Source organism: Dryobates pubescens, chromosome 4 (genome assembly GCF_014839835.1).
Source record: "Dryobates pubescens isolate bDryPub1 chromosome 4, bDryPub1.pri, whole genome shotgun sequence".
Lineage (NCBI taxonomy): Eukaryota > Metazoa > Chordata > Aves > Piciformes > Picidae > Dryobates > Dryobates pubescens.
Genome location: NC_071615.1, coordinates 8,593,986 through 8,604,062, shown reverse-complemented (window position 1 = coordinate 8,604,062; position 10,077 = coordinate 8,593,986). Strand labels below are relative to the sequence as shown.

Genomic DNA, 10,077 nt, shown 5'->3' with positions numbered 1-10,077 from the left:
CAGCCTGGTCCAGCTGAGAGCACAATTCACTTGCATTGGTGGAAGACAACAAGAATGGGTATGCCACATTGCCTCCCTACAATAGAAGGGACAAATCCCACTCTAATCTAGGTGGGGAGGTGAAGATAGAGGGGTGTTGCACATATACTTTCTATCCAAGGTGACACACCAAATGTTTTGCTGCTTCTGGCTTTTTTTCATATTTCCTTATGTTAGGGCAAGAGAGACACCTAGAGATCACAGGCAGGGGACAGCAAGCTTCTGGAAAGAGCTTTCTGTAGAGAGGGTAGCATGATGTGTTTACAGAGTGGGAGCAATGGATAAAATGAAGGAAATATGAAACAAATCAGCTCTTGGTTATGAAGGATGAAAGCCCCAAGAGGGAATAGCAATGGATTATAGAGGAGCAGGAATGCTCTGTTTCCATGGCCTACCCTCACACAACACTACTCCCAAACTGTGAAGAAAATCAACTCCTTGGCCAGCAGGAAGAGTAGGGTGGGTTACAGACCCTGCTAGGGCAGCCTATCCAAAAGCAAAGGACACTGCAGGGATGCATACACAACGACTAAGTGCAGCACTAGCAGGCAAAACCCTCAATTAACCTAAGTAAACTTGACTTGGAACTTCATCCTGCCCTTTTCATCCCAAAGGCCCACATCCATCCCACCAGCACAACGGCACCGACAGCATCACAGTCACAGGACTGATGAGCTGGGGTGTCCTGAGGATCAGAATTACAGCCCAGAACAAGGAGAACAAGCTACTCATGTCATTAAAATTTGCACCTGACCCACTTGCTTTTACAGACCATTTGGCAACCAGTTCAGTAATGTTTTATGTCACCATAAAAAGTGTAAATGGTGGTGGTTGGGTGTTTCCAGCTGGATGACCTCAAACGTCCTGCCGCATTACGCTCTTGTGTGCTGCTAAAATTCAATCAGCTACAACCCCCCCACCAACTATTACCCTGATGCCAACCCATGAACCAAAAACAGGTCCACAGAGGTTTTGCTTAAACAGCTGACTGTCACAACCAGTGTATGAAGGAGAGAGGTCACAAGTGAGTGTTTTAATGCTAAACACATTGTAACAAACCAGACAGGATCAACTTAAAACTGCTTTCAGGCATCCTCATTTGCTTCACCTGAGAAAGGAAGGTCAAGGAATGTATCTTTGTTCCCCAGCCAAAGGTGCACCTTTGTTTGTCAAGCAATTGTGTTTATGCTTGTCACTTGCCACATCAGCACTTCTCCCTCTGTAACAATATTTGGAACCAAACCCAAACTAATCTACTTCAAAATACAGTGTACCAAAGCAAGGATGTGGTGAACAGGAGGAGAATTAAGAGAAAAATAGCTAATTCCTTCTTACTCCACAGGAGCAAAATGGCAGTACTTGGGCATGAGTGAGAACAGAGGCCAGCAGCTTCTGAAACACCATGGCTCTACTAGAATAAACCTCTGAACCAAACTGTGGTTAAAACCATCCAGGTATTTCCTGAGAGCCTGGTATTTGCATTAGCTGGCAGCAAGACCCTCAATGACAGTCTTATCTTAAATCCAAATTAGCTAAATAGCATTAGATGAAACACACCAAAAGCTTCTCATTTGAGGGCATGTAATTTCAATGAGAAACTCTCAAATAATGCCTTTGTCAGTGCCAGCTGCTTTCAAAATAAATGATGTCTCCTATCCTCTCCCATCAGCCCCATCTGCACATCCTGACACGTCCTTTAGCACACTCCCCGTTCCTGCAGCCAGGGACCCCACCCCAGCCACGAGCAACTCCTCATTCTTTCACTGCTGTCAAGTAACTACCCAGTGCCAAACCTGCTGGGGCAAGGCCTAACACCTCAATCACCACTTCAACCCATCTTCTGTCCCAGTTTTCTGGGGCTCCACCACACACATCCTTGTCTGTCATTTCTGGCTTTCACCTAGGCTGCAGCAGGGGTGCAAGCACCACCAAGATAAGAGCTGGTCAGACCCCAGAGACCAAGCTTTAACTACTGTTTGAATTTCTGTTGCAAGTAACTGGCACAAGTTTGAGAGATATAACACAGACTCCTTTCAGGGGGCAGAGCTGACTGAATTACCTGTAGCAGAAAACAAACAACAAGACAAGGAGCAGAAAGAGCATTTCTCTCAAAGCCACTTACATGCCCCTGGCTTTTTAGCCCACTGGCATATTTGAAGATCCATACAGACTCTCACCTCCCAGATCTTCAGTCACCTCTACTGCATCAGACAGAAAAAGCTGTCTTTGTAGACCAGAGCAGAGTAGAGATCAGGATATTTGGCTCTGCAGAAGCAGCAGGGACGCCAGCAGCAATGCCAAAGCCCTCTTGGGGCGTCTCTCACACAGATTGCCCTCAGAATCCAGCGATTAGCAGTCGGCTGCTGCCATCTGTTGACAGCTTCCCACTGCGTGCACCACGACGCTTTCAACAGGTTGCATCCTGTTCTTCAACAACGGCATAAGGAGCCATGGCAGTCAGCACCTGGAAATACCCATCTCTGACTGCAGAAGTGACACCAAGCTGGACCCCACGGATGGGTCACCAGCCCTCTCCCTACTACTTCTGATTTAGTGATTGTCACAATTCAAGAATCTACACCTTGAAGGGTCTGGAGGTGACACAATCACTTCCACACTTGGTCAGCATTATACTGCAGAGCATCCAACACAGCATCAGAGGTAAAGCTTGGTAATTCAGGGGTTTGCATCACAGATCCTCACCCTCCCACTTTTCTCCACATGAAGGTCATCTGCCTCTGTCCCACAGGGGACTCCTCCATCATTAATGCCACCTTTGCCCCACAGGTACCAAACACCTTCTCTAAACTGACACTGCCTTGATAGTCAGTTGCAATCCATACCGCACTTCCAGCTTGGTGCTATTTTTCTCTCACCTCTCCCTGTTAATCTTTTTATTACCCAAAGCAATCATTAACATTTACCTACAAACTGCTTTCCCAGCCCTCAGCTCAGAAAACATCACTATGGCTCCAACAAAAGACTCAACCACTTTCAGACTTGAAAGAATTTCTGCAAGTCCATTTAAAGCAGGCCCATTGCTGGCCATGTCATAACCCTGCATGTCAGCTTGCAAGACCCACTTCAGAAGTTCCCTGGATCTCAGTCAGCAGCAACTGCCCAGGAGCAAAGCTCTCATCAGTAAGGTGCGAGTTCCAAGATGGTCTTAGGAACTCAGACCAGTTGCATCAGATTCCACGTGTAGTAAGCTGGGTTGGTTACACATTAGCTGTACCATGGAAGAGGCTCTGCTGCTGCTGCATGCCTCCCTCCGAGTCATTCTTCCTACATTGCAACCCCAGCTTCTATTTCATAAATCTACAAAAGGCACCAGGCTGGCTTGGGAAATGAACTGCCAGGGTATTTCAAACTGCTCCATCCAGAGATCAGCAATTCTCTTCCATCAGAAGCCTCTGTGATAGTGAAGGGCATACAGCCATAAACTGGGTCAGGAAAGCTGGTGTGTAATGTCCTTTGTAATTGGCTTATAGCATGAATGTGAAACTGAAGGAAGCCTTCGAGTGTCACTGACTTTTGCCCACCAGGAAGCAGAAACACATGCTCCATTCTGGTCTGACAAAAATCAGGATTTTATGCCATGAGCAGCACCTTGGTATGACCTTCAGGGTTACTCCCACCAAGAAACAAAAGCTCATGTGTGTATCAGAGCTTATTACTGCAGAACTGTCTCCATTAAAGAGAGAAAAGCCCCTGTACCAAACTAGCTTGATTTGACAAGGAGGGGTCAATACAGACTTCTTTTGACTTCATAACTGCTCTTTGTAATTCAGCTTCCAGATCTTCATCTTCAGCTGAACAAATGTGTTTCTAACTGAGCATACTGATCACATTTTGATGCCATCTACAACTCGCAGGTTGTGACCTGAGACAACAGGCAAGCCAGCCTTCTGTGTTATTGCCCCACTCTTCTCAGTCAGCTGGCAGTCTGTTGTTGGATGTTAGTGCACAGCACCACCATTTACTGTAAGCACACTTCCACAGCTGTCTTCTTGCTCCTCAAAGAGCCATGGTAGCCAAGACCATGCTGCCTGTCTGCAAGAGTTAACTCATTATGAAGCTTTCCAGAGTTTTATCACCTTCAAGACACCATACTACATACTAAGCATCAGTACACCAAGGATCATTTTCTCCAGCTCTTTGTATCAGAACCACAAATTCAAGAGCTGCTTTAAAGTATGCTGAATCAAGCCAGCTGCCTTTCAATAGGCTCCTTCCCAAGAGACTCCAAAGGAAAACAAGGCACTGGATTTCCAGCTGCTGACAAAGTACATGAGCCCAGAAGCTTGCTTCCCATTCTCTACCATCTGCATGTAGCTCTCCAGCTCAGAATTCACCTCCTCTGTGTACTGCCTTTTTTTTAATCAAGTACATGATGGTGTTGTGCCTGAAACAAAGACCAACACACTTAGTATTTACTACCTGCAAGTTCTGATATCCTGATTTCCTCATTCCAAAAGACTTGAAGAAACCCTCAAGTTATGTCTTCATGGCTATGTGCCAAACAGCTGCACAGGAACCACCTTACCCAAAATTCTGACTTTTCAAAAGACTTTCAAAGTAGAAATTACAAGAAAAATTATTCACCTCCCCAAGCTGCTTCTTACACTGCAAGATGTGGCACATCTGTGATCTCAAATCAAGCATCAATCATCTGAATTATTCCACAGTCCCACACCTCCTAACACTTTACACCATGACATCCCTTCTAGCAAAGCATCTTCCATTATTTAACCAAAAGGTGCAACTATAGATTCACGTAGATGGAACTAGAGAGACACAGGTATCTAACACCCAAGAGGTGATCACCCTGCAGCATAGCCAAGCATGCAGTTTAACATTGGAGCTCTCCTGCTGAGACTTCTGTGCAGTAAAGTGGTAAATATTGAGTATGTCTTAACAATTAACAGCAGCAAGAGTTGTGATCAGGCACAACGTGAAGCCCAAACACTTGAAGGTGGAGCTTAAGCTGTTAACAAGCACTGTCACAGGTAGTGCTGGAAGCCACTGAAATACCAACTGGAAACACCAGAGTCCATTTGAACAATTTATTAGTATCCTCTTTTTTTTTACAAGGTTTAGAAAAAGAATCCCAGGATTTTGCCTCCTGTGTGTTTTCGCCTAGCCTCCTCGTGGTCCATGATGCCAGCTGAGGTTGTCAGTACAATGTACCTGTTAAGAGAGACAAATCTTCAGTTTATTGGTTTGTTTCAGGTTCCTGCAGAGCTGACAGCACTAACTTCATTCCTGCACTGCAACACCAAGATCTCTTTCAGTAAGAATGGGCCTAGCAACCTGAGCTCAGGTTACCATACAATGAAAAGAAACTTATCACAAGTACAACTCTGCGGCGCACAAAGGACGTTCACAGCCTGTTCTCCAAACATTTAAGTCTCAGCAAGAAGTTTTCTTGTGTGTTCCCAGTGTAAAGTCAGCTCAGCTGCTGTGGCAACAGCAGCTTTATAGTTCCTAGACAAAGTCTGCTTCTATTTTAAGCAGACATTTTTCTTCAGAGCAGGTAGAGTTGCCATGGTGCCAGACAGCTCCTCAGCTCCGAGTGCTTTATCTCTCAGTGTTTTGAACACTGCACTGATGGAGATGGGGATCTGGATCTGGGCTGACAACTGAAGCAGCCTCAGTCATTGCTACTGCCAAAATCTGGTTTATCAGCACCTCCATCCACACTGCTCCACCTCCTGTGCCACCACTCTTTTTTAAATACTTTTAAAGGTATGACAAGACACACTAGTAAGCTGTAGAGGTTCAGCTAAAGCAAGCAGCTTATCACTGAGGCTTTACCACAGTAATGACACGGAATGGTTAATCTGCCTTTGACAGGACAGGCTGGCTGAGCCCCTGAAGACTCTTCCAGCTCTGTCATCCTGGTGCACTGAGATCTATTACTCCAGTCAGTGAATTTTGGGAAGGAATAATACACTGCACAATGGCCAGACTTCTGTGTTACAGAGGTCTGTTTAACAGAGGCTCCAAGCATCTCATCACTTATTATCTGTATCTGGTCAATTTACACATCATCACAAAGCTTAAATTTACATGACTGACTGTTCTCCTGTCTATAAATGGCCACTAACAGAGAGTTAAAACCAGTAAGAGAAGTTCTGTTTTCCTGGTAAACTGCAGAAATACTGGAAATGAAAAGTTTACCAAAGCCAGGCAAAAATAGTACTTGCTTAGCAGTGCCCCTTTAAAATACTTCACATTGAAGATGGACTTTTCAGATTGGTGCTGATCAGAAAGGATGTGTCAGGCCAATCTAACTCAGGCAGCAGGAAAGCATAAAGCACAACCCCCCAGTCTGACACAGATGTACCACTGCTCCATACTCACCCAAACTGACGTGAAGGCAGCAGGTTGTTCTGCCACTTTTCCAAATCCTTCAGCTGAACATCAAATCTGGGACTGATCACACCACACTATAAAACAGAATCCCATTACAAACTGGATTTGCACATTTGCCATTCCAGTTCACTGGATGATAGAACTTAACAACTGCAATTAAAACATATTTGGCAGCAAAAGACTGGATTGTGAAGAAGCTCACTCTGCTACTCACAATGTAGAAGTGCCTCCCCTCAGCTGAAACCCTCACACAGCTATTCCTGCTTGCTTAAACAGAGGGACTTGCACTGCTGCCTAAAATAAACTAACAAATGGCTACACCTGGGAGAGCACAACAGCATATTACAAACCACTAAAAACTATCAAGCATCCCACATCAAAAATCCACCAATTACTGAGGGACATTCTGTTTCTCATCATCATATATAGTCAGCAGAAAAGTACCTGTACATTTTAAACAAGGAGAAATTAGTGAAGTTTTCAAGTTAATCCTATTACTGACTACTACCAACCACCTCCAGTTGCCTCACTGGTTCCAATAATCTTCATAAATATCCAAGAGCAAAACAGAAGCACAGTACCCTGCACTGATGGCCATTTCTCTCAACCAAATAACTGTTCCCTTATTGCAGCTCTTGAGAGAAACATTACATCCAGCTGCAACCTGGCAGGTCTGTTACCAGAGCATCCCAGAAGAGTGCAAGGAACACTCTACTCAGACCTGGTGTAATGATTTTTATCAGACATATCACACCAGTTATTTGGGCAGTGTCAGAATTCTCTGCCTACTGTACTCCAAGCCATTTTCAGCTGCAGTATTTGTTCACTATGGAGACAACCCCTAACTTATTTTAACCAAGGCTTTTTTCCTTTCTCTTTTTAATTTCTTTACCAAAGCAGCTTAACTGGAAACAACTATGCACATAACTCATCACAGAACTAGACACCTGACCATTCTGTAACAAAAGCATTTCAAACATTTCCCAAACACCCATGAATACTCTGAATAACCCAGGTACCTTAAAAGCACTAATTAACCTAACATTCAACTCTCCTTCAGCTGCAAGCCAAGCCCAACTAGTGCCAGCAAAAAGGCTTGTATTCTCAACATGTACACCTGTATTAAACACCAAGTGGGATTCACCTCACTTCCAGTCTCTTAAAGCAAGTCTTCTAGATAGCTTAAACACCAAAGGACCTGAGAAACCACTGCATAGCCAGGAAGCCTTTAAAGAGAGAGAAGCACAGTGCACTTGCAGGCCTCCCTGAAAACATCTTCCATAGTCAAGAGTTTAAAACAAATGTAATTAGCCATCCATACCATTATGACTAGAGAAGTCAACAGGCATTTGCTAAGCACTGGTACCACCCATATTACATGGATTCAACACATACTACCTTCTTAACTCATTCTTTCAGAACTGAAGTAGACAAACATTAAAAAAACACCTCTCATTTAAACACCTCCCTAGAGAAGTGAATTCAGGAAGACAAACCCTACCTTGTTCAGTCTGCCTGTGAGATTGACAACAATCTTCCCAGCTCTGTGATCATCAATTATCTCAAATTCGCCAATGTAACCTACAGAAGATGAGCAAACAGACGAATTAAATACACAGCACTTCACTAGGTTAACCCAACAACTGCAAACTGTGTTGCACAAAGAATGGCAAATCATCCTGGGTCAGTCAAAGAGCACATGAACACAGGAGCATCCACAGAAGTCAGGAAGGAGGAACAGGTCAGCACTGCACACTGGAGACTCACCGTGCTTCATCATGACGGTTAGGAAGCGGACTATGACCTTGGAGCAGGGCCTGATGAGGACCTGGCGTTTCCCACGTTTCTCTGCATTGTTGATGCTCTTGAGAGCATCGGCCAGAACGTTCATGCGCACCATGGTGCCTGTGGGCAAGAAGAGAGGCAGTTGTGCACAACAACCTTTCAGCACCATTTTTTTAGGGTTTATTTCAGATCTCAAAGATCTGAGACTGACAGAAATCTACACTAAACAGTAAAAACTGTCTTTAGGCTAATGAGGAGATCAAATCACGTACTCGGCTGTGCTCAAGACGACTGACAACTAGGCCGACGGGTTCGGAAACCTGACACACTTAATCAAACTTGGCTTTATCAACACGCACACATGAAGACTTAAAAAGCACCATCTAGACAACATTTCATCAGTAAGGCATCCTTCTCAGGTGAACTGCTTTGGCTTTTAAAACCCAATCTTACGATACCAACACTGTTCAAAAACTAAGCATTGCATGGCCTGACTGCAGCTACACTTGCTTATCCGCAAAAAGCCTGCAGGATACAAGCACACCACAGCACTCTGGAAACTTGAGCATTACCTTTTCTTTCTCGTAGTAAAAACACGAGTATCTGGACTATCGCAAGACATGACATGGTAGTCACCTCCCTTAAGAGCCCGTGCATTGCCAGCACCAGCCAGGAAGGTGCTCCTGTCCTGGGCCGCAGGGTTATTCCCAAAATGGTCAGGTCTTGTAGCACACGAGGGCTTTTGCCACTCAGCCAAAGGCCCTCAGACGAACAGGCTGGCCAATTCCTATCCTCAGGGTGACTGCAGCCAGACCCTTAGTTCCGAAGGCCGCCCTTCTCCCAGAACCCTGCCCACCGCCCGCTCCCCAAGCCGTCCGCTACCTCCTCTCAGGCCTCGATGCACGACCCTCACTCCCTTAAGTCTGCAGACTACGCGGCCCAGGTCCCCCAAGTTCTGCCCCACCCGGCTTCCTAAAGCACTGGCCCGGGCCTGGCTGCCGCGTTAGCCTCCGCCCTCGACTCCCGCCCTGCATGTTTGCAGAGAGCAGAGCCACAGGCAGGAGTGTTTCCCCCCACCCTCCACTCCAGAGGCTCCAAAAAGTGCTAGGAGAGACGCTGGCAGCTCAAAATTGGCCGGTCCGGTCAGGCACACCCTCATAGCCCCGGCGAGGCTAACAGAGACGACCACAGGGCTCGGATGGCACCAGGAAGCGGCGGATGGCAACCGGGACACCGCAACACTCCCAACTCACCGGTGCAGCAAGATGGCGGAAAAGGAAGAGGCCGGGCGCCCGCGCGGAATTATGGGAGGGCCATAAGCGCGAGGTGCCGCGAGTCACCCGCTAGATCTCGCGAGACTTCACCACAGTAAGCGACTCGGGCCAGGCCTGGTCACTCTCATTGGTCGAGAGCCGCTTTCGCACTTCCGGAGCGACGCTGCAGCCGGGTTCCTATGGCAACCAACCACGCTTCGCAGCGAGCCAGAGCACCGCAGGGCGGGAAGGACGAAGAGCGTGTAGCCGGGCGGTATGCGCTCCCCGAGACCTGCGGGATCCGTAGTGCAGCGTAGACGTCTGCCCGGCTTTCAGCGGCCACTATAGGCCACGCACCGACCTACGCCCCCCCACGGCTAACCACGGAAAGCAGGTTCTCCGGCAAGGAAAAACCACAACCAGAAAACCAACCCATCCCCGAGAACAAAAGGACCTCGATAGCACCGTTCCTGTAGTTCTGCATTTTGGGGGGCAGGGGGAAGCACCTCTCATATTTTCAAGTGGTTTTCCACCAGACAGAACACAACAGAGGATTTCCCCAAATATCTGACTTCCCCTGAGGTTTGAATGGGGATATGCATGCTTGAGAAGAGTGTAGCCA

At 46.5% G+C, this 10,077-nt stretch overlaps 1 protein-coding gene across 1 annotated transcript; it reads right to left on the bottom strand.

Moving 5' to 3' along the window:
• Nucleotides 1-5,091: 5,091 nt before the first annotated feature.
• On the bottom strand, nucleotides 5,092-9,555 carry RPS15A (ribosomal protein S15a). The gene is made up of 5 exons (XM_009899112.2): nucleotides 9,456-9,555; nucleotides 8,185-8,322; nucleotides 7,919-7,998; nucleotides 6,406-6,491; nucleotides 5,092-5,229 (listed from the first exon to the last, which is right to left on the bottom strand). Exons 2-5 carry the CDS (start codon nucleotides 8,315-8,317, stop codon nucleotides 5,136-5,138), a joined length of 393 nt encoding a protein of 130 aa, XP_009897414.1. The 5' UTR covers nucleotides 8,318-8,322; nucleotides 9,456-9,555; the 3' UTR covers nucleotides 5,092-5,135.
• Nucleotides 9,556-10,077: the final 522 nt, after the last annotated feature.

What these genes read in the sequence shown, in the direction of transcription:
- RPS15A (XM_009899112.2), bottom strand. Translation starts at nt 8,317, where the DNA reads ATGGTGCGCATGAACGTTCTGGCCGATGCTCTCAAGAGCATCAACAAT. An exon ending in AACCGTCATGATGAAGCACG is followed by an intron (nt 7,999 to 8,184) that starts GTGAGTCTCCAG and finishes CATCTTCTGTAG; the next exon opens with GTTACATTGGCGAATTTGAG. An exon ending in TCACAGGCAGACTGAACAAG is followed by an intron (nt 6,492 to 7,918) that starts GTAGGGTTTGTC and finishes TCTGTTTTATAG; the next exon opens with TGTGGTGTGATCAGTCCCAG.